At 38.8% G+C, this 25,117-nt stretch overlaps 1 protein-coding gene across 2 annotated transcripts in view; it reads left to right on the top strand.

Annotated features, from left to right (window-relative positions):
* The window catches only part of LOC134296685 (uncharacterized), a 209,397-nt gene extending 185,598 nt beyond the window's left edge, over nucleotides 1–23,799 (top strand). For both annotated transcript variants that reach the window (XR_010003507.1, XM_062972215.1), the window contains one exon: nucleotides 22,907–23,799. Coding sequence is in view for 1 of the 2 variants with exons in the window: in XM_062972215.1 (XP_062828285.1) it covers nucleotides 22,907–22,922 (16 nt within the window). In the remaining variant the exon portion in view is untranslated. The remainder of the gene's footprint in view (nucleotides 1–22,906) is intronic.
* The last annotated feature ends 1,318 nt before the right edge of the window (nucleotides 23,800–25,117 follow it).

Genomic DNA, 25,117 nt, shown 5'->3' with positions numbered 1-25,117 from the left:
TAACAGGGGACAATGCCTGCTGTCAATCAACGTGGCTCTCTTTCAACACAACAGTCACACAACAGTTAGACTTTGACCACAGGAGCCAAGCCCACACTCAGTTTAAAATCTTAGCCAAATCTTAGCCAAATCCTACCTGAAGCCAGGGAGCAAAAATGTCCTCCTGCTGCCTCTGCTTCTGCGAGAACCAACTGCCCTTCTGGGATCAATTTGGCACCATTGAACAACCATCCTCAACATCACCATCCTGTCTCCATTGTAGCGGTGACGATGAGGCATGAAATTGTTTTTGGTCATTGCTTGTTGCCAGTGCTGATGCTATGTGTTGTCGAAGGCTTTCATGGCCAGGATCACAGGGTTGTTTATGTTTTCCGGGCTGTATGGCCATGCTCCAGAAGTATTCTCTCCTGACGTTTCGCCCACATCTATGGCAGGCATCCTCAGAGGTTGTGAGGTATGGAGAAACTAAGAAAGGAAGGTTTATATATATATCTGTGGAAAGTCCAGAATGAGAGAAGAACTCTTGTCAGTTGGAGGCCAGTGTGAATGTTGTAGTTAATCACCTTAATTAGCATTGAATAGCCATCTCCTGGCTTCTTCCTGCCTGGGGGGCATCCTTTGTTCAGAGTCATTAGCTGCCCCTGGTTGATTCATGTCTGGAACTCCTCTGTTTTCAGAGTGTTGCTTCTTATTTACTGTTCTGATTTTTTGAGTTTTTTTAATACTGGTAGCCAGATTTTGTTCATTTTCATGGTTTCCTCCTTTCTGTTGAAGTTGTCCACATGCTTGTGGATTTCAGTGGCTTATCTGTGTAGTCCGACATTGAGATTAGAGCAGCCCCCTCCCTTCTAGCATTTAGAAAACCACTTAAGACCTGATAGTTCAGGAAGACATTTGGTGAATGACAGGAGCATTGAAATTTGGAAATAGTTAAGTTAATCTTGGGATTGATGCAAGCCTCAAATGTTTGATGTGTTTGTGATTGTTATTTATAGTTTATAATTTTAATGGTTTTAATCTATTTATATGTGGTTATTTGATATGTGATGTTTTATACATGTAAGGCACTGAATTTTTCCAAGGATTATGTTGTGAACCACTTTGAGTCCCCGCAGGGACTCACCCCCCAGGGGTGAGAAAGGCAGTATATAATACAATCAATCAATCAATCAATCAATCAATCCATATCAGGAAAATAAATATTGCATTTTGGTACTGATGTTTTATAATAAAATATCCTTATGGAATAGAAGTATTAAAGCAAACCATACTTTCCAGTGGTATGAATAGTTCATAGATATCTAGAATGGGCTTACAAAAAAGCACTCTTTTTAGCAATATATAGCCATGTCAAGATAAATGGAATTCACAGATTTAAAAGTGAATTGCATTCAAGAGACAGGTTGGATTCAGGGTCATGCTTTCGGGTTCTGAGAATTGAATGTGTTTCAAATTCTCAAATAATCTAATGTGTGCTAAGTAACCTGACCTGCCTCAAATATTTTATGTTTGTGAAAGAAATTCACCTGGAATTAAAAATTTCACTCAGTAATTCTGCCTGTCAGAGAGCAAGGATGAAACTTATTTGTCCTCAGAAGTCTGATTTGGTCTATATACTTGGCAATGGCATAGATTTCAACAACTTTCAAAAGCAATCTTCCGTTGTTTGAACAAGCTGTCATCATTAAATAAGCATGTTTACCTGTGATTCTACACAGGATAAGGTATCATTTAAAAGGAAAATGAGGATTCATGAGATATGAAAAGGATTATTACTGTTCAAATAGTGTATCATAGGAATGGATCATCTAACTGGCAAGTTATTTTCCTCTTTCTAGACAGAGAGAAGGAGGTGATTTTCTATTATGAACAGCAAAGTCTACATCATACTTAAAGAAGTGTCATGACCAAGAAATCAATTGAGACACTTATAGCAAGTTTACTATTTTTGAATTGGGTGTGAGTCCTGCTTCTTCTACAAAAGAATAATAAATTTCTTCTTTGGCTATACAATGTATTATTCGAAAGTAGAATTATATTCTTTTTGTGTGAAACTGAAGTCACTTTTTCTCACTTTTTCTTTTGTAGCTCACACATTATTTTGTAGATATACCATTAGAGCAGCAACAGCCAGATGCATTTAGATAAAAGTTCCCCTATTTTCTTTCTGATATCTTTTGCATGTTATGACTGATTAGAACTACTTGTAAACTGTAATAAAGTAATAATAACAAGATAGAAAAGCAGAAATGGAACACTTAACACCTTTAATTTTTCAGCACCCTGCTAAGATACAATTAACTTGCTGGTGTGAAAGTTGTTTACCAAGATTGTATTTTCAGCATTTAAAACATATGCACCCACACACAAACTGAAGTATGGCATTAAACATCTCCCTCCTGAAAATATTAATACTGTATTTCACCAAATCTACGGCATCATCAAAGGCGTACCTCATTTTTGAAGATTCAATTTTGGAATAAAACACTATTTTTAAAAGAATCTTCTCTGTGTAAACAATTCTTTGTTTTAGTTTTCATGCAGCTTTGTAGTGCAATCTTTCCCGTTGCTTGAGGAGAGTGTGTGAAGAAAATTGACATTCATCCTGTATGCATGAATATATTTTACTAAGTCTAAGGGCCTGATACAGGAAGTGGTACTTAGCTCAGCCAGATGGTAAGTTAAGCCAAAATGGAAGGAGGGGGGATGCTAGAAGAGTTTTTTGGACCTGGGGCCCTCCCCCTCCCTTGGAGGTAAGACAATGTAAAAACAAGGCAAATATAGGGCATAATAGAATCTAAGGTGCACCCCATTTTTAAGTCCCTTATATGAGAAACAGTGTGCCTTACATGTTATGGTTCCTTTTTTTTTCATTAATCATATATTAAAATCAATATGGCCTGATGTCATGGCCAGCAGCTAGTCTGTTTTGGTTCAGCTACTGCTGAGTGCTTGAAAAAGGTTAATCTGACTCTGCTACATGAGAGAAGCCAAGCTGAACTTCCCTACCTGAGAAATGATTCACAGGATTCAGGGATTATTGGTGAAGGCCTGCTGAAATGAGCAGCAGCTCAGAATCTCTGGATAAAAGGAATCTGGAAGAGATACTCTTTGGTAGCAGTGAAATCATACTTTGGTACTCTTGTCCTAGATCTTGGCTGTTACCTCTGGGTTAGACTTCTGGACCCAAACCTTGTTCTTGCAATCTTTTTTTTTTTTTTTGGACTTTGCTGTATCCAGAACCCCTGCTTTGGATCTTGTTATACCTTGATATCTTGAATTTGAACTCTGGACTGACTTCCTGGTTTGATTTATGGTCTTGACTTCTAGTTTGTACCTTTGGACTTCAATTTACCCTTGATTATCTGACTTGACTTTGGAACCCTGACTACAGATTGTACCTTTGGAATTTGGGACCCTGATTTGTGTTTCCCAACTATGTGCTATATTTCTGTTCTGTTACAGATCTTGGAAAGACTCAGTATTTTAGTTCTTTATTTAAATACATCTGGTTTTGGCATATTCTGGATTTGTTTGGTTGAACTTTGCCCTCATTGTTGGTGAGAGTTCTAAAACATGACACTTCATGTAGTGATTTGGGGGGCTTCATGCAAATGTGAGTTAGTTTTGAAATATTGCCATACCTCCCACATACAAATGAATTTTCATGTTGCCCCAAATGCTACTCATTTTACCTATGTTTTAGCTTCAGCCTAAGATGTCAACCAAGACAAAAGTAAAATTGCCAAAAGGGTAAAGATGTGGCAAAATTACCTATGAGGACCTTTGTTTCCAGTGTGATGTCTAAACTCTCAACTATTTTATCGAGATTGGTCATTGCTGTCCTCCCAATCAGTCTGGTTGACCTAATCTTGTTTTTTTATGTTTAACTGCATCCCAGCTTTTGCACTTTCTTCTTTCACCTTGGTTATAAGACTCCTCAGCTCCTCCTCCCTTTTTACCATCAAAGTGGTTGCACCTGCAGATGGTGTTGGAGTTGAATGACGAATCTGATATTCTACGAATCTACACACTATAGGAACCTAGAATGTAAGATCTATGAGCCAGGGGAAATTGGACTTGCTTATTGGTGAGAGGTCAAGATTAAAGATCGACATTCTAGGGGTCAGTGAACTGAAATGGACTGAAATGGACTACTTCACAACAGATGACCACCAGATATACTACTGTGGACAAGAGGAGCACTGAAGAAATGGAATAGTATTCATAATTAATAATAAAGTCACTACAGCAGTGCTTGGATACAATCCAAAAATGATGGAATGATCCCAACTAGAGTTCAAGGTAAACCATTTAACATCACAATGATCCAAATATATGCCCTGACCACAGCTGCTGAAGAATCAGAAGTAGATCAGTTCTGAGGATTTGCAGCACTAAAAGAGACATTATTTTCATTACAGGAGACTGGAGTGCTAAGGTGGGTAGTCAAATGACATCTGGGATCACAGGCAAGCATGGTCTGGAACAAAAAAATTAAGCAGGATGTAGGCTGATAGAATTTTTCCAGAAAAACTCACTGTGCATAACAAACTCTCTCTTCTAACAACCTAAAATATGGCATTATACATGGACTTCAGCAGATGGTCAACACTGAAATCAGATTGACTGAATCCTTTGCAGCCAAAGGTGGCTGACATCCATTCAGTTGGTGAAAACAAGACCTGAAGCTGACTGTAGTTCAGATCACGGACTTCCTATTGCATAATTTAGAATCAGAGTAAAAAGATTAGGGAAGACACAGAGACCAGTTAAAGAATGCTAAAGAATGCTCAAACATTTATATAGTGGCACTTATTTCACATGCCAGTAAGGTAATGTTTAATATCCTGCAAGTTAGATTCCAGCAATATATGGAGTGAGAGTTTCCATATGTACAAGCTGGGTTTAGAAAAGGCAGAAGAACAAGAGATCAAATTGCCAATATTCGCTGGATAATGGAGGAAGGCAGGGAGTTTCAGAAAAACATCTATTTCTGTTTTATTGACTATTCTAAAACCTTCAACTGTGTGGATCATAATAAATTGTGGCAAGTTCTTGATGTTATGGACACACTAAGTTACCTTGTCTGTCTCCTGAGGAATATAATGACCAAGTAGCAACAGTAATAACAGACCACAGAACAACAGACTGGTTAAAAATTGGGAAAGGGGTATGGCAGGGTTGTATACTCTCACCCTACCTATTCAACTTGTATGCAGAACATATCATTCAATGTCCAGGGCTTGATGGAGTTAAAATTACTGGAAGAAACATTAACAATCTTAGATATGCAGATGATACCACTTGATGGCTGAAAGCAAGGAGGAGCTGAGGACCTATGCTAAGTCCCAAAATATTGCATCCAGAGTAAAGTAAGAAGGCCAGGCATTTGATAACAGAATATTTTGCTCTCTCTTTTTTTTTTTTTCGTGTCAGGAGCAACCGAGTTGCTTCTGGAGTGAGAGAATTGGCCGTCTGCAAGGACGTTGCCCAGGGGACGCCCGGATGTTTTGATGTTTTTTACCATCCTTTTGGGAGGATTTTGCTCTCTGGCTGAAGGGGATCAAGAAGGAAAAGAAAATACCTATAGCAATATCTCTTTCATATTCCAATATGTTGTTTAGGATGCTGATATGCATCTCAGGTATTGTTCCATTATGTGTAGAGGCTACTAGGGGGCATTAGAGAGAGAAGTAGAGTCCATTTTATGGGGTTGGAGAGTGGGTTGAAGGAGTAAAACCATTTCCCCCTGTTTTCCTGTTATTCCTCAGCCCCACTCATGTATTCGTAATGGAAACATCCCTTGTTTATCATATGAGAAGGGGAGGGAGAGTATCCAGCAAAAATGAAGGAAATGGTTTTTCTCCTTTAACTCCTCCCCTATAAAATTGGACTATCCTTCTCTCTCTAGTGCCCCTTGGTGGCCTCTGCCCAGATAATGTAACAGTATTGCATTTCAATATAATACATAATACAGTATTCAGAATATTAAGTAATATATTCTTTTAAAAAAATCCTTGCTGATTTTGCCAAACTCTGTCTTGTCATTAGCATATAGGTTTTACTAATCCTTTCATCAGTGTCCGTGACAATGTGATGCCACATTAAAATGGGCTATTGGCCTTTTAATTATTTTTGTTAGAATTCACTAACACTCATTACAGCCTTTCTTTTAATTGTGAAAATGTACAAGGTTCAGAGAGAAGGGGGGGTGTAGTGTGTGAGATAGATGGAAACAACTGTGAACAATGGCTACAACTGGGAAATGAGTCATTACATTGCCTAACAAGTTCACTCACTGAAAGCCTAAAGCTTCAAACGATTTTGCTAGTCTCACAGCTATAGGTTGGCATTTGACCCTTAGTCAAAATTGAAGTCATTGTTCAGGTCAGGTTCTCCTCCTCCAGTTGGGTCTTATGGGGATCCTAATAAGTGGTTGTTCACCCACATACCCATTCTTTGACTTTTGAATGCTTTTAAAAAAAACCCACCAAAGTTTCTTTTCAACACTTTCATTCTTCTATATGAAGCTGCTGTAGTCGGCCTCGGCATCCCCTTTCCATTCTCTCTTAAATGAAGCTGAGTTTCATTCCCTTAACTTTCTTGTGAGTATATTAGTTTCCATGCAGTTTCCCATTCTTTGCCCACCTGCCCCCTATTTATATCTTTAAATTGTTCTTCATTATGAACTTAATAGGCAGATTCTTTTTCAATTGTGAAAATAAGTCTACCAGACCAATGAAATCATTGATTTTTAGTAGGGGTGTGTAAAGCTTTGGATTACAAAGAGGAAAGGATCCCTCCAAAGCATTTAAAAATCAAAACAGAAGGCTCCAAAGCTTTCATAGAAATTTGTAAATGATTTGTTGATTTTGAGCTTTTTTCCCCCAATGTAACATATTCCGTTGCCCTGGGATGGGAGGGAGTAGGGGAGTGGATGGGGGCTCATATGACTGACAAGGGCAGCTGCATGCTGTTTTTTTTTTTACCTTGTCAGCCAATCAAAAGAAGAAAGCCAATCACACCACTTTCTGCAAGGCTGGTCTTGTAGCTGCTCAGTGTCTTCATTTTTTGTGGCTTGGCATTTGCAGGAGAGAGATTGTGTCCTTGGAGTTCCATTCAGTTTCTGTATGTTTCTTAAAACTTATAGTAGCTAGCTTTTGGAGAATTCTGTTTCTTTCTGTCCCTTCATCCAGTCTATCTATCTTCCTTTGTTGAAATTATCCACCTCCCAAAACTTATATTTTCCAAATTCCCATAGCTAATAGCTAGCTTGCTAATCCCTCCCCAGCCATGATGATGATGGTGATGATGATGATGATGATGACGATGATTATTATTATTTATATCCTGCTTTTTCTCTCCATAAGGAGACTCAAAGTGGCTAATATTAAAAGCATTACAATACAGTTTAAAATCTACAAATATTAGAACAGTATTAAACATCATTAGTATTAAAAACAATTCATATTAAATCCATAAAAACATATAAAAACACAGCAGCCCCTGACATGAACTTAAAAACCTTCATCTTTGAAAGCCTGCCTGAATAAAAAGGGTTTAGCCTGCCACTGGAAGGACAGCAAGGAGGAAGTTATTCTGGCTTCCCTGGGCAGGAAGTTCCAGAGTCGAGGGGCAGCTACTAAGAAAGCTCTCTCTCTCATTCCCAACAACTGAGCTTATGATGGAGGTGGGACAGAGAGAAGGGCCTCTCCTGAAGATCTCAGGATCCGAGCAGGTTTATACAAGGGAATGCAGACAGCTAGATAGCCTGGAGCTGAACAACCTAGGGCTTTAAAGGACATAACCAACACTTTGAATTGTGTCCAAAAACACAATTTTCCTCCTTCTTGGCAGGGGGGTTGGACTGGATGATCCACAATGTCTCTTCCAACTCTATGATTCTATAAAATACCCTCCTAGCCACCACAGATACCTGGACATCCAGGTTCAGTGCCGAGTCCAGAAGGATCCCCAAACTGCAAACCTGTGTCTTCAGGGGGAGTATAACCCCATCCAGCACTGGCTGAATCCCAATTTCCTGATCTACCTTTTGACTGACCAGGAGTACCCCTGTCTTGTCTGGATTAAATTTCAATTTGTTTGCCCTCATCTAGTCTATTACTGATGATGGGAACTCGTTTAGGGTCTGTACAGCTTTCTTGGCATTAAGTGGAAAGAAGTAGTAGAACTGGGTGTCATCTGCATATAGGTGGCACCTTACCTACCTTATTGACCTCAAATCCCATCTTAGTGTGTGTTGTTGAGATGTATCTGCCTATTCTCCTGTGTGTGTCTATATGTATGTGTGTAGATAGAATCATAGAATCATAGAATCATAGAATAGTAGAGTTGGAAGAGACCTCAAGGGCCATCTAGTCCAACCCCCCGCTAAGAAGCAGGAAATCGCATTCAAAGCACCCCCGACAGATGGCCATCCAGCCTCTGCTTAAAAGCTTCCAAAGAAGGTGCCTCCACCACATTCCGGGGGAGAGAGTTCCACTGCCGAACAGCCCTCACAGTGAGGAAGTTCTTCCTGATGTTCAGGTGGAATCTCCTTTCCTGTAGTTTGAAGCCATTGTTCCGTGTCCTAGTCTGCAGGGCAGCAGAAAATAAGCTTGCTCCCTCCTCCCTATGACTTCCCCTCACATATTTGTACATGGCTATCATGTCTCCTCTCAGCCTTCTCTTCTGCAGGCTAAACATGCCCAGCTCTTTAAGCCTCTCCTCATAGGGCTTGTTCTCCAGACCCTTAATCATTTTAGTTGCCCTCCTCTGGACGCTTTCCAGCTTGTCAGCATCTCCCTTCATCTGCGGTGCCCAAAACTGGACACAGTATTCCAGGTGTGGTCTGACCAAGGCAGAATAGAGGGGGAGCATGACTTCCCTGGATCTAGACGTTATTCCCCTATTGATGCAGGCCAAAATCCCATTGGCTTTTTTAGCTGCCGCATCACATTGTAGGCTCATGTTTAACTTGTTGTCCACGAGGACTCCAAGATCTTTTTCGCACACACTGCTGTCAAGCCAGGCGTCCCCCATTCTGTATCTTTGATTTCCATTTTTTCTGCCGAAGTGAAGTATTTTGCATTTGTCCCTGTTGAACTTCATTTTGTTAGTTTCGGCCCATCTCTCTAGTCTGTCAAGATCGTTTTGAATTCTGCTCCTGTCTTCTGGAGTGTTAGCTATCCCTCCGAGTTTGGTGTCATCTGCAAACTTGATGATCGTGCCTTCTAACCCTTCGCCTAAGTCGTTAATAAAGATGTTGAACAGAACCGGGCCCAGGACGGAGCCCTGCGGCACTCCACTTGTCACTTCTTTCCATGATGAAGACGACGCATTGGTGAGCACCCTTTGGGTTCGTTCGCTTAGCCAATTACAGATCCACCTAACCGTAGTTTTGTCTAGCCCACATTTTACTAGTTTGTTTGCCAGAAGGTCGTGGGGGACTTTGTCGAAGGCCTTACTGAAATCTAGATATGCTACATCCACGGCATTCCCTGTATCGACCCAACTCGTAACTCTATCGAAAAAAGAGATCAGATTAGTCTGGCATGACTTGTTTTTGGTAAATCCGTGTTGACTATTAGCAATGACCGCATTTGTTTCTAAGTGTTTGCAGACCACTTCCTTAATGATCTTTTCCAGAATCTTGCCTGGTATTGATGTGAGGCTGACCGGACGGTAATTGTTTGGGTCGTTCTTTTTTCCCTTCTTGAAGATAGGGACCACATTCGCCCTCCTCCAATCTGCTGGGACTTCTCCTGTTCTCCAAGAACTCTCGAAGATGATTGCCAGTGGTTCTGAAATAACTTCTGCTAGTTCCTTCAATACTCTTGGATGTAGCTGATCTGGCCCTGGGGACTTGAATTCGTTTAGAGAGGCCAAGTGTTCCTGGACAACTTGTTTCCCTATTTGGGGTTGGATTTCCCCCAATCCTTCGTCCATTCCATGTTGCTGAGGTTGAAGATGGCTTTCTTTTTGTGAGAAGACCGAGGCAAAGAAGGCATTAAGCAGTTCTGCCTTTTCCCTATCCCCTGTCACCATCACCCCATCTACTCCTTGCAGTGGCCCTATCGCCTCCTTTTTCTTCCTTTTTCTACCAACATAAGCAAAAAAACCTTTTTTGTTGTGTTTTATGTCCCTGGCAAGCCTGAGCTCATTTTGCGCTTTAGCCTTGCGAACCTTTTCCCTACAGGAGTTGGCTATACGTTTGAATTCTTCTTTGGTGATTTCTCCCCTTTTCCACTTCTTGTGCATGTCACTTTTGAGCTTTAGCTCAGTTAGAAGTTCTTTGGACATCCATTCTGGCTTCTTTGCACTTGTCTTATTTTTCTTCTTTGTTGGCACTGTTTGCATTTGCGCCTTGAGTATTTCACTTTTGAAAAACTCCCATCCATGCTTAACTCCCTTGTTTTTTAATATCGGCGTCCATGGAATGCCGCTCAGTAATTCCTTCATTTTTTGGAAGTCAGCTCTCTTAAAGTCCAGAATGCGTGTTTGACTTGTCTTAGTTTCAGCATTCCTTTGTATTGCAAACTGCAGGAGCACATGGTCACTTGCCCCTAAGGATCCAACCACTTCAACTGTATTGATCAGGTCTTCCACATTTGTTAAGATTAGATCAAGAGTTGCTGATCCCCTTGTTGCCTCTTCTACCTTCTGGACCATAAAATTATCTGCAAGGCAAGTGAGGAATTTGTTGGACTTTGTACTCTTGGCTGAGTTTGTTTTCCAGCAGATATCGGGATAATTGAAATCGCCCATGACTACTATATCTCTTCTTTGTGCCTGTTTGGTCAGCTGTTGACAGAAGGCTTCATCAAGTCCTTCATCCTGACTCGGAGGTCTGTAGTAGACACCCACGACAAGATCTTTTTGAGTCCCGGTTCCCTTGATTCTTATCCAGATGCTTTCAAGCTGGTTTCCCGGATTACAGTCTTGCATTTCTTCTGCAACGTAACTGTTTTTGACATATAAAGCTACTCCCCCTCCTCTCCCCTTTGTTCTATTTATGTGAAAGAGGTTATAGCCCTCAATGGTTAAATTCCAGTGATGGGAGTCATCCCACCAGGTTTCAGTGATGCCTATGACATCGTATGTGTGGTGCTGTGCTAGGAGTTGGAGTTCGTCTTGCTTATTTCCCATGCTCTGAGCATTAGTGTAAAGACATGTAAGCCCCTGTGACCTCCCCTCGAACTGTTTATTTGGGATTATTGTGCTCTCTGTACTTGGTCCTTGCTGTGTTTGTGCAGCCCTCCTTTTAGCCTTTCGGCGGTTCCCTGTGGTCGTGGGTAATATAGTGTTCGCCAGGCTGTTGTTCCCCTCCCCCAGTGGATTTAGTTTAAAGTGCGCCTGATGAGGTTTGTGAGTCTGTGTGCAAAAAGATGTTTTCCTACTTGTGTGAGATGCACCCCATCGCTTGCCAGTAGTCCATCCTCTTGGAAGAGTAGACCATGGTCAAGGAAGCCAAAATGCTCCTCTTGACACCATTTTCTGAGCCAGTTATTGACCTGTACTATTTTTCCGGCCCTTGTAGAGCCATGTCCTACAACGGGGAGGAGGGATGAAAAGATCACATGTACATTATACAGTTTTAGCTTTGTTCCCAGAGCTCGAAAATCATTTGTGATCTTTTGAAAAGTATGCCTAGCGGTGTCATTGGTACCTACATGAATCAACATAAGGTGGGGAGGGTGATGGGGCTTTAGGAGCCTGCTGAGCCTCTGAGTGATATGGTGTATTTTTGCCCCCGGGAGGCAGCATGTTTCTCGAGCCATCCCATCCGGTCTGGAAATGATGGCTTCCGTTCCTCTAAGGAGTGTGTGTGTGTGTGTGTGTGTGTGTGTATATATATGTGTGTGTGTGTGTGTGTGTGTGTGTGTGTGCATTTTATTATGGAGTAAACAACAACACCACTGAACCAAATCACACCAAAGTTGGCCACAAAAGACATAGTCATCAAAAATATGTATTTCAAACAAACAAAAAAAACCCCTAGAAAAATAAAGTCCAAATTAGAGGAAGAGGAAGAACTGTTTTATTCCCCTTGCTGCCAGTTAGAAGGGTAGGCTCCGCCCACTTTGTCTCCGAGCAACCCACTCAGCTACAATGATGCCCAGGGGAAAGGCAGAGTTCAGTTAGGCCTCTTCCACACTGCCTATAAAATACAGATTATCTGATTTGAACTCGATTATATAGCAGTGTAGACTCAAGGCCCTACCACACACCTATATAACCCAGAATGCCAAGTATCTGCTTTGAACTGGATTAGCTTGAGTCCACACTGCCATATAATCCAGTTCAGTGTGGATTTTATACAGTTGTGTAGAAGGGGCCTCATATAATCCAGTTCTAAGCAAATAATATAAGATTATAAATATAATATCTAAAATTACTGTGGTATAATAATACAGAACAATATAATTTCTAAAATCAGGATAGTAAATAAAGAGCAACTCTGAAAATGGGAATTCCAGAAAGGAAACAACCAGGGCCAGCTAACACCTCTCAACAAAGGATTCCCCCAGGCAGGAAGCAGCCAAGCCTTGAAGCTGCAAGGCAATTAAATGCTAATCAAGGTGCATTCATACTTGCTGCACTGAGACTATTCATTGCTTTTCAACCTGGCTAACCAAGGATTCCACAAGGTAGGAAGCAGCCAGGCTTGCAAGCAGCAAGGCTATTCAGTGCTGTTCAACTTGACCAACCAAGATTTCTCCTAGATAGAAAACCCTCAGGTTTTGAAGCCATGAGGCTACTCCATCCCATTCTCCCTGCCCAAGGAAGGATGTCCCTATATAGAAAGCGGCCAAGCTTTGAAGCAGCGAGGCTATTCAGTGCAATTCAAATTGGCCAAAAAACGATTCCCCTAGAATGTAAGTACCCAGCCTTGCAAGCAGCAAGCCTATTCCATTGTATTCCAGCTCACCAAACAAGGATTCGCATAAGAAGAAAACGGCCAGGCTTTGAGGCTGCAAGGCTATTCATTGCTATTCCACCTGGTCAACAAATGATTCCTATAAGCCACAGCAATGCGTGGCCGGGCACAGCTAGTGTGTGTGTGTGTGAGTGTGTGTGTGTGTGTGCGTATACACACACACACACACCCTTTGTTAACTCTCTATTTCAGTGTATTTGTTGTGATCTATTTTCCTTGTTTTTCTGGCTTGTGTGTGTGTGTGTTGCAAACTCCTGCACCACACACAAGCAGCTTAGCTAGTGCAGAGAATCACACATACAAATTAATAAAATATTACTACATATAATATTAGTAATAATATTAATAATATTATTATTACATATATATAATGAGGCATGGGGTGGGTATTTCCTCTTCGAGAGGGAGTGGAAGCATTGTTGTTTCTGCTCCTGCCACCCTCAAAAAAATTAAACACACATCTCTTGGTGCTGCTTCTGCTTCTGCTGCTCCTGCTGCTGCTGCTGCTGCCGCCACTGTTGAGACAAGGGCAGCCTCTCAATCTGAACTAACAGCACCCATTATTAGTTCTAAGAAGGCAGAGCTTGATTTGTCCCTTAAGACAAGTGAGATTGCACAGCATTTGGCAAAGGAGTCTGAAGGGAATTTTCACAAAGCTCTCCTACCTATGGGCATGTGTTCTTGGCTGGCAGGGGGTAGGATAGGAGATGTGAATGTGATGAGGCTGTACCTGTCGCACCTCAGCATTGGTTCACCTTGCTACAACACACAAACTCCACCACAGCAGGCTTGAGTTTTTCAGTTTATTGAGGAAAGATTGCAAAACTTAATAAAAAGCAGTAAAGAAAGTATCCAATTGCAAGTGCAATCCTTAAACACAGTTCAATGATTTCGTAGTTATTAGTCCAAAGTCCCAAAAACAGCACAGTAGATCCAAGGTAACATGAATACATGAGCTTCAAAAGTAATCCAAACACAGATTCTAGGCATAAGACGAGGCTTGAACCGAAAACAAGGCAAGAGATGATTCTCCAAAAGCAAGGTTGCTCTGACTGGAATCTTTCCCAAATTACATCTCTTTTAACCCTCCTTGCAAGACATAAACACATTCCTGTGCACTCTTGTTTCCCCGTGTCTGCCTGCTATTCTCACAGAGCGACAGAGGCCGGATCTCAACTTTAACCTTAAATCCCTATCTAACAAGCATTCACCCCCCTCACTACCATCTGAGCTCTGTTGACAATTCTCAGACTCCTGTAGAAGGTCATCCTTATCTTTGCTCAACTGAGAACTTTCCACATTTCCCTGTTCCGTCTGTTTTCCCAAGCCATCCACAGCTCCTGAATCCACCTGCCTTTCTGAGTCACCAACATTCCCTGGGACAAATTGCTGTTCCCCAAATCCCCTTTCATCATCATCAGACTGAACCACAACAACAGTCTGTGGTACCTAGAAGGCATAGGTCTACCATTTAGGACCACTTCTAGGTGCTGCTGGAGGATCCCATATACACAGTGTGCAACCACTGCAAAATAAAACAGGTGCCACCACCATCTCACCAATCTCATCCACACCAGGGAGATGCTTGTCCCCATGACTGGCAGATATCAGTATCAGGTGAAGTTTTCTTTTGTCAGAGCCTTGGAAAAGATAGTTTAGCCTTGAGGCCGCTCAGCCACACAGGACGGACTCAGCAGAAGTTACTGTAAATAAGTACCTGGAGGAGCCAGTGGAGAGTCTGTCTTGTGACTCCTTGGTCTACTGGGCATCCTGGAAACAGATGTGGCTAAATCTGATGATGGTTGCCTGGGAACACCTAAGCTGTCCACCAACCAGCGTGGCAAGAGAGAGGTTGTTCAGCTTGGTTAAAGATGTTATCACTCCTCACCGGACTACACTGGACCACACAAATTAGTAAATAACCAGATCTTTCTGAAACTTGACAGGCTTAAAACCATAAATGCTGCCTACAACTGTGCCAAGTTTCACCCTGATAACTATAGAAATGACTGAAAAATGGGCCTGGCAATTTTCCCCATTGCTACTAATGGAATGAATCTTAACAAAGCAATTGCAAAGCTTTCGCACCCCTTTTAATCTTTTTGACTCAAAGCAGGGGTCATCCAAATCTTTGAAACAGATCAGATTTTAGATATCTTGCAAACCCCTAGTTTTAGGTGTTTAAATTGTTGGCCAGGCATTGATTCTAGGATAGATTTCACTCTGCAGCTGTCTGAAATAAAGAAGGAGCCATTGGCAAAATGAAGGAAGTTTCCCATCAGCTTAAAATTAATCATACACATTTTATTTAGATGCTAATCCTTAACACAAAATATATGTATTATTAATCAAGAAATGTTGCTAACATGGCTAATCTCTCCAACAATTCATTTGTGTGTGTGTGTGTGTGTGTGTGCGTGTGTTTTTTTTAAAACTTTCTATATATCTAATAGTTTCTTTAAAACTCTCAAGTAGCAAGTATGGTAAATCAGAATTTATTCTGTTTAAGTAAAATATTGCTAGATAGCAACTGCCACTTAGGAAATTAAATTTAATTTCCCTTTGAGACTAATTAGCTGTTAGCATCTCAGCTCTCTTTATGCCTATAATTAATGTTTCTCGTCTAATGTTTCTTCATTGGATCGGAGGAAGATAGGATAAGCTTTGCCATCAAATATTACTCTTTGCTTTCATTAATAACTTTAGGTGAAATCATTTGTTTGCAGTATGGGATGCTCAGGGGTTGTCAATTCAAATAAGATAAGATAATGGAAAAAAATCACTAACTCTCCATACCACCCAAGTTTCCTTGTTTGGACCAAAAATGTCCATTAAATTGTCAGCATTTCAAACATCAGAACAAGAATTGGAAAGTGTTGCCAGGGTTTTAAAAACAGAGCTGTAAGAAAGCCTCAGAGATGCCAGCAATTTTGTGTGCAGTCAGGTCACACACTACATCACTTAAGCATGAAAAGGCTCATAGCACGTTGAGACGGTGCATAAACCCTCTGGAGTTATGAGTGCTATTATAAAGACTGATTTGCTTCTGGGCTTAGTTCCTGTTCTGTCTTTTCTTTTCCGAACACTTTGTTATTATTAGAAAAGGCATATATTTTATTTCTGTTTAACAAAATATGAACAGTACAAGTCATCAGTCCAATTGATGTACAGAAAACGCAGGACCACTAATTAATTATTCATAGCAGCCTTATAGGTGGGTTGACAGTCTGCCAAAAATGTGGTTTCTTCCCCAGTCTTGGAAAGGTCCTGAATAAAGCTAAATCTTTTGATACTTGTATTCATTGTTACACATTTTGAAGAAGTTGTGTGACTGTGTGGCATGCTTACAGAAATGATTGAAATATTATTTTAATAGAAAATAAACCCTAACAATATAATATGAGGACATATCAAACAATACCTGGTGGAAGTTATTGAAAGAGAAATCATTTGCAAGTCAAATGATCATGAAAACTGTTCATGTTCTAGTAAAACACAAACCATTGGGAGTCAACAATGCCTTGTAATTCAAAGAGCAAAAGCTTGGAATTGCTGCTTTTCACATAGTTGAATTTGCAAGCAAAGAAAAACTTGGGAAAACTTCTGATTGGATCTTGACTTTTTAATGTACGAGCCAATTTTTCAGTTTTGTGAGCCAACTCTTTTACTAGTGGAACCCTAGTGAAATGGTTATCATTTGTTATATTTCATCTGGGTCTCTCTAAATCTGCTTTGAGTTCATTCACTAAATCAGATTTCAGATTGCTGGGACACAATTATACAATTGACTCCTGGCATCCAATGGGGTTGGTTTCCAGGGCCCCTTCAGATTGCCCCTATATCTCAAAATCTGATCCCAGATTATTTTATCCCAGATTATTTTATCCCAGATTATCTGGCAGTGGAGACTCATATAATCCAGTTTAAAGCAGATAATCTCTGATCAGAGCCTGGGATATATGGCAGTGTAGAAGGGGCCCAGGGCACACCACACCCCCATGAATATTAAAATCCATGGATCCTCAAGTCTGATTATGTACAATATCATCTTAAAATAGTGTCCCTTATATAAAATAGAAAAATCATAGTTTTAAATACCTTTATGATTAAAAAAAAATACATTTTTGAGATGTTGATAGTTGAAATCATGGATACAGAATTTGTGGATGCAGAGAGCTGATTGTACATGTGAAGATCATTAGTATATAACATTTTGGCATCACAAAATAACCTTATTTTATGTAGTATTTTGCAGTTTTTATTACATTTACATATTCTAAAAAGTAGTTTTAAATCTACAAAAGCTAATGCTATAAAAATTATTCTTTAAAATACTAATGGATTCCCACCCCCTCCCCCTTTTACCTTTTTAGACTAACATGGCTGCTTTCTTGAATATATTAAAATTTGTAACACCTGTATACAATGGACCCTAGGTAGCTGTGGAGTTTTAGTTCCCATGGATACCAAAATCCATGGAAGTTCAAATCACATTAAATACAATTATACAATGGTGTTCCATATATAAAATAGGAAACAACTGAATTGAGTGCCAGAGAGAGCCTGATGATCTGAAATGGCTGGAAGTTATAGTGGAGTATGCCTATCCATCAACATAGTGCTTAGTACAGGGGTCCCCAAACTAAGGCCCGGGGGCCGGATGCGGCCCTCCGAGGTCATTTACCTGGCCCCCGCCCTCAGTTTTATAATATAATATATTGTATATACATATAATATTGATAATAATATTATAATGTAATACAATATAACACTAATAATAATACCATAAAATAATATTAATTACATACTCTATATTACATATAATATTACTAATAATATTACAGTATAGTGGTATAGTTCAATAAAGTAATATATAGATGCTAATATTGTGCTATGCTAATAATATAATATATTGTATGTACATATAATTTGTAAGCCACCCTGAGTCCCCTTTGGGGTGAGAAGGGTGTGATACAAATGTAGTAAATAAATGCAGTAAATAAATAAATAATAATTAAATACATTTTAGACTTAGGCTCGCCCAAAGTCTGAAATGACTTGAAGGCACACAACAACAACAACAACAACAACAACAACAACAACAACAACAGCAACCCTAATTAACTTGACTATCTCATTGGCCAGAAGCAGAAGCACACTTCCCATTGAAATCCTGATAAATGTATGTTGGTTAAAATTATTTTTATTTTTAAATATTGTATTGTTCTTTCGTTGTTGTTGCTGTTGTTGTTGTTGTTTTTGCATTACAAATAAGACATGTGCAGTGTGCATCAGAATTTGTTTGTATTTTTTTTTCAAATGATAATCCGGCCCCACAACAGTCTGAAGGATAGTGGACCGGCCCTTGGCTTAAAAAGTTTGAGGACCTCTGGCTTAGTATGTGGCAAAATCAAATTCTACTTTTTGGAATATTGTTTTGAATATTTTCGAGTCATGGCTAGTTAAATCTGTGGATACAGAATCTATGGATATGGAAGGCTTGCTGTATTTGAATGTTATGTAACTTTATAAAATATGGTTCCTAATGTCCTCTCAGGCACATTCTGTTAAACAAGTCATTAGTTATAGCAGTATAATAAAATCTCATAGTTGATGTCATCAGTGACCTTAAATTTATACATTATTTGCCTAGTCACAAATAATATTTCAATTTAAGAAATCTGTTTTTTTATTAAAGTAGGCAAAACATGTCTTTGTTCCCAGGCCAACCTTTTGTAACAAGACAAGAGTACAATATAAGGAAATAATATATTTACTGTTTGACCTGTCAGCACCTCCTGTGGAAATTTCTCAGTTGTCCAATAATACTCATAAAGGCAGAACTGATTCCAAAAGACATAAGAATAAAAGCATTGCTTTTCATAAAATTAAGGAGAAGGTCTCCCTGAAACAGATTTGCACTAATACTTTCGTTTCTCCTTTTTCTCTGCTCATTTACTATGCTTTCTATCAGATATCAGCAAAGCTTGAAGTTCACCACCCGAAACATGTTCACTTTGAATCTGCAACCCTGTTGCACATAATGATCATAATTCAGCACAGATTTTGGTGTACTTGTCTCATTCCTTTCAAAAGGACTGCATATAACTGTGTATTAGACAGATGGTGACCAATGGACCATATTTCAGTGAATGGGTCTGCAGGTCTGCAATATAGTCCCTTGAATGCTTCAGATGGTTGATCCCTGATAAATGAGTATAGCAAAACAAATGTCTGCACTGTCTTTTGAAAACTCATGGACCTCTGAATATAATTTTAGTGCCTTCATTGCTGTTTTATGAATGTTCACTCCATCTATGACCACTTCTGTACAAGAAACTATATAATATTATATGTTTATAGAATCACACAAGACAAATCCATACATTTTACTTTGTTTTATCTCTCGAAATAGCTGCTATATATTGTTGCTGTTGTTGCCATGATGTATGTATGTCCTATTTTCCTTAGCACTAATGAGTCATAGGGTCATGAAATAAGATATTGGTTCTATAGCACAGCAACACTGTGCTGGGTTGATGCATTTCTTCAAAGGTTGAAATCCTTTGCAGACTTTTATGTGATTAACTTCAGAGATGCATTAACTTTAATTTTATAAGCTACTCTAGAACTTGGAGTTGGTTTTGATTACTTTTATTCTACTACTACTACTACTACTACTACTACTACTACTGGTTATTTAATTTATATTCCAGATTTCTCCAAAGTATCTTACAAAATAGACTAAATCATGCTCTACAACATATTCATTGTGGGAAGGGTCTCAAAGACTCCCCTGCTAAAACCACAAGAAGGGATCCAAACAAAGTGTACATGACCACTTGTAAGTTATAGCAATTTTGGCATTTGTTTATCATGCATACAAAACATAGCTCAGTTCCAAGTTCATGAGTTACACATGCACAACATTTTCCTGGGCATCAAAGCACAGCTCATTTCCATCAGCATTTTACGAACTTGCATGCAACAGCTTCTTGGGATGAAAATTAAGTCACAATCCTATGGAATAGGTCTCATGCTTGCAAACCAGACTTGAGACATTAAATCTGTTTTTCTTCTTATCACTTGATAGTAAATAGAAAGGTTTTTTTACAACAACAGAAGGAAAAACCTGGAAGAATTTTTTTTTACCGGATTACCTTTATAAATCAGTAAAAGCCACAATCAAATATACCTTTCCATTTATGTCTAACCTTTACAGCCTTTTCCCATAATAGTTCTTTAAAAATAGAAAAATGCTGTTTATTTTAGTTTTTTCAGTGATAAAAAATTAAGTCTCCATTCTTTTGAAATAGCAGAATGATGACAATAATTTAAGACTGTGACTCTTTACTGGGATGCCCTGTAGGAAATTAATATATTATATAGCTTTATTTTCATTTTCCATAGTCATTTGCTGACAGAAATCATATTCTTTTAAATCCAGTTCCAGGAATGAACCATTGCTTGGCTGCAAGCTATGAGCTACTTTTATAAATCTTGTCTTGATGTATTCCCATACTCACTGAAGGCTGCATGGAGATTCAAATAAGGCACTGGGTCAATATTGCACTGCTTAGTCTTTTTCATCTTCATCAGAATGGCCTAATCCCATTTGCACACATTACTTGGCCTCTCATCTCAACTTAACCTCAAACTGGCACAGAAATTCACAACGAAAAGCAATATTTTGATCTGTATGTATCGCTAAGAGCAAATTAACTTCCATTTGACTCCTGAAAGAAGCAGGTCACCAAACTATGGTCATTTTTGAGATGGTTTCACTTGATACTTGAAGAAAATGATAGAAGTTATTTAAGAAGCCTAGCTCAATAGGAAGATTATGTTCTGTTTGATATATATGTATATTTTAAACAAACCTAAAAGCTTTGTAATGCAAAATAAAGAATTATGACGCATACACACACATTCCACAATAAGAAAAAGAATGTGAATTAATAATTACTTAGTAATTATCAATTTGAAACATTTTCCATATCCGCTTAATCTTCCAGTCCTCCTGAGCTATTATTGGTTGTCCTATAACATTTCAAATGTAATTAATATTTTAATAAACCTATATATTTATTTTTCCATTATATACTCTATAATAGGCCAGGTTCTGATGAAACCTTAACATTCTAAATTTCATCATAAATGCCAGAGGCATATCTTCCAATTCTAGCTTTTGCACAATGATAGGAAGGGCATTTGGCTCAGGACACTGTTGGATTTCAGGTGATTTACCCAACTACCCAGTTTTACCCAGTATTGTCTGTTGTTGAATATGCCATTTTAGCAAAGCACGGCACACACACAAATCCCTCTAATTACAGTTTGCCAAAACTTTCATAATCCCACAAAGTAGGGAAAAAACTTCAAATGCTTTTATTTCCATGTATGAGAACAAAATTTCCATCCTCAGTTTGTTGATCAAATAAATATTTGGTCTACCTTTTTGCAATTAATTTAAGGGTATTTGTCAGTTTTATGATGACGACGAGGACGACGATGATTTTATTTGCTACCTGCCTCTCCTCATGGCTCACATTTTTATCTGTCAGAAGACCAGGAAGGTATTTTCCATGGATATGGGGATCACCTTCTATGTGATTCAAATATGATGTGAATAGAGGTGTGAGTGCTTCTCTTAAGTCCTCTTTGGATGGACAAAATTTCCGCCTTTCACTACTCTACTCAAAGAAGGGATGTTACCCTCACTGATGATGTCACCTGATGTAGTTAGCACCCCCTCCACACCTTCTTGTGATGCAACTAGTTGGAGGTAGAAAACTTCAAAAAGGTAAGTGCTATGATTCACTCTTGTTTAGGATTTCCATGTGGTGGCTAAATTTTTGGTATCTTAAAATCCCTGAAAACAATATATCCATGCATTTTCAGCTTTCCTAACCAAATTATCAACCAATTATAACCTACTTAGCCAGAGGAAGCTCCACTGTGTCTACCCTGCTTGACCATTAAGCCATTTGTCTTTTGTGTTTAATGGAAAATAACAAATCAACTAATTTTCCCCATGCTCCTATTCTGTTCAAAACATCTTTGCATGGTACTGTTTGCTTTTAACTTTTCTGTGTATGCAGGAACAGGTGCAGCCAATTGAATATTTCTGCTGGTAAATTACCACCTGTCTGAAGTACAGCATTTGCAAGAAGATGCTCTAATTTTCTCAGCTCATTTTCATTCTAAGTGAAAGTGATGAATGATAGTTGCATTTGAACAGATGATGCTATCATTGACTACATTCACCTCATCATCTTTCTCTTTTGTTTTCAGAAGTTTTGCCTTTTCTCTTCTATGTACTGCTTCTTTAGGCCAGTTGAAACAATAATGATTTACTTTTGTCCAGCCGGACATGGGCATAGCACCTGTATATAGAAACTGTATCCCATGGAAAGGCTTATTCCCCCCCCCCAACACACACACACACACACACACACACACTTCTACCTACAGATGCACAGGAAATGAGAGAATGTAGTAATTGTCCACAGCCTGGATGTTCCACTAATGCTGGTGGAAGATACATCTCTAGTGTTCCTCTTCTGTTGCTTGGAGGTGGAGTGGCACACAGCTCTTCTTTCCAATGTATGCAAGGACAGTACCATCAGGTTACTGATTGATTACAGGGTTGTGCCTGGGTTATGTTGTATTGTCCTTACTTACCTGGGGGAAGAAACAACATACTCCCACAAGAGTGGAAGTTTCTTCTTCATTTCAAGGTGCACAAGGCAGTATGATATTCAGGCACACTCCCACTGCTAATCAAATACAGGATGGACAAGGTTTGCCCTAGCAAACCCAACACTTGATACTTTCTGCAACTATTTTAGTACCACATTGGTGTAACCAGGGATTTAGCCAGCACAAGCCATTTGCAAGAATCTGACTTTTATCTAACCTTATAGCTCTTTCCCCCTGTAATATATGTTCTCTATATTTCAGAGTCTGGGCATGCTGACGAAAAAGAAGTGGAACAATAAACTGAGTGCACATTTTGCCTGCCTGGGGATGGCGCAAGGATGGACGATTTTGATGTTGAGAGGAAGAACTAACAGCACACTCACTTCTTCTTGCTTCATTTTCCCTTGAAGATAACAGGCTGCATCATTCATTCAAGAAGGCTTCCATACTCTCAGTGAAATGAGCAAACACCTAGCTCCCTCTTCTTTTTCAAGTTGTGCACACATATTTCTTACTATGCTACCATGCACATCAAGAAGCATAATCGCTTTTTACAACCTTCGGCCATTTTGCAAGACCCTCGCCACCTACACTCCATGATAAGGGGACAAAATTGAAGGAGCTTTTTAGCTGTTATAGCTTATTGATTTTTATATTTTCTGATGTATTAGAGCAATTTTTCAAATGTATCCGCCTTACCTTGATATCTTGGATGTAGTGAGAGGATTTCACATTTATTAGCTTTGCTTTGGTAAAAATAGAGAGAAAGGGGGAGAATGTGTGTGTGTGAGAGAGAGAGAGAGAAAGAGAGAGAGAGAGAGAGAGAGAGAGAGAGAGAGAGTAGTTCTTCACTGTTATCAGATGGATATAAATGGTTTTAGTAAAAAAAAAATCCATCTTTAGAGTAAAATGCAGAGCTTGTGTGCAAGTGTTACATAAAAAGCCAGCCACAAGGAATACGCTTTCCCTACTAGGTATCAAAGATGGTTTTTGAGAGTCTACTCTTGAATTTCTGTTGAACTCACTGATGCTCAATACTTTTCAAATAGAAAAGTTCTATCTTAATGGAGAGCATATAATGCAGTAAATACTTTTTATTATCTATGATCAACTGTGACAGCATTTAAAAAATAAAATAAAAAGGCTGTACAACAGTAGCAGCACAGTTCTCTCAGAGCACAACCAAGGAGGACAAAACGTAGGACATTACATGTTGAAATTGTTGCAGTGTTTATCTCAGATTTGATTTTTTAATGCTGCATTCAAAACAAAGAAGTATACTATGGCTTAGAGCAACCAAGATGTTATCCCAGTGTTTTCCCCTTTTGCAACACAGTGTGATTTGTCCTTCTCAAATGCTGGTTGCCATTAATGATGTTTTTCATCTAATGTACTCCCTGTTGATGGCCTTTAATAGCTCTTTCGTGGTTTTAGAGTTGGAGATAGAAATGCATGTTTGGGCTGTCATTGTCTAAGAATGCCTGTGTTTATGTATTTATAAGTATTATTGCTTTTCTTTTTGTATGTTTTTATTGATAACTTTTTTAAATTGAAAATATTGAAAAAGACTCTCTTGGATATTATTATTATTATTATTATTATTATTATTATTATTATTATTATCATTATTATTATTATTATTATTATTATTATACCCCGCCACCATCTCCCTGAAGGGACTCAGGGCAGCTTACATGGGGTCATGCCCAGATAAAAACAATAACAAAGACACATTAAATAAAAGAAAAAAGTGCCGTTATAAAATTTTAGACATTAATATACAGAAATAAAATAGCAACTTAAAAAAACATGATTAAAACACAGAATTTTAAAAACGTACTGTGTAAAGTGCAGACTCTCACACCTCTGTCCCTGAATTATGCATTCAGCCCCCCTCCTCCGACACACACACACACACACACACACACACACACTTTATTTTGGATTTTCTTTTGGGTCAAGAGCAATTTCTTGCTTCTTCCTTCTTATGGGGGTGAAACTTAAATTTCCTCTTTGAATATTCTAATTTGTTGAGTATATCATAACTGAATGTGAGATCAATCACTTGATGGGCTTGGCTTGTTCTTAATTCTGGCTTCAATTTTGTCCTATATATTTGTTCAAAAGGGTGAACACTAATCGTTTTCAAGCAGCTGACTAATATAGGTTATATAATGTACTGTGTTTGAAAATGGCAGAGGTGTATGTAAACGTTGGTTATAGGGTCATTGTAAAAATGTGGCATCTGTTTTCCAATAAGCTAATGTAATATTCAATAACTTGATTAGGCTGTGTAACACTATTAAACTTTATATTTATTTTCTAAACTACCAATAATTGACTTGCCTGATAATAACTTCTGGTTGTTTGTGACATGTAAAATGAAGGTGCTGTTGGAAAAAGCCACATATTGGCACAGGAACGAGCACCATATCCATGATAAAAAGAAAGCTTAATTTGCATTTCTGATTT

This window comes from Anolis carolinensis, chromosome 2 (assembly GCF_035594765.1).
Source record: "Anolis carolinensis isolate JA03-04 chromosome 2, rAnoCar3.1.pri, whole genome shotgun sequence".
NCBI lineage: Eukaryota > Metazoa > Chordata > Lepidosauria > Squamata > Dactyloidae > Anolis > Anolis carolinensis.
Note: the sequence above shows the minus strand (reverse complement) of the source record. Positions and strands in the feature narration are given on the sequence as shown.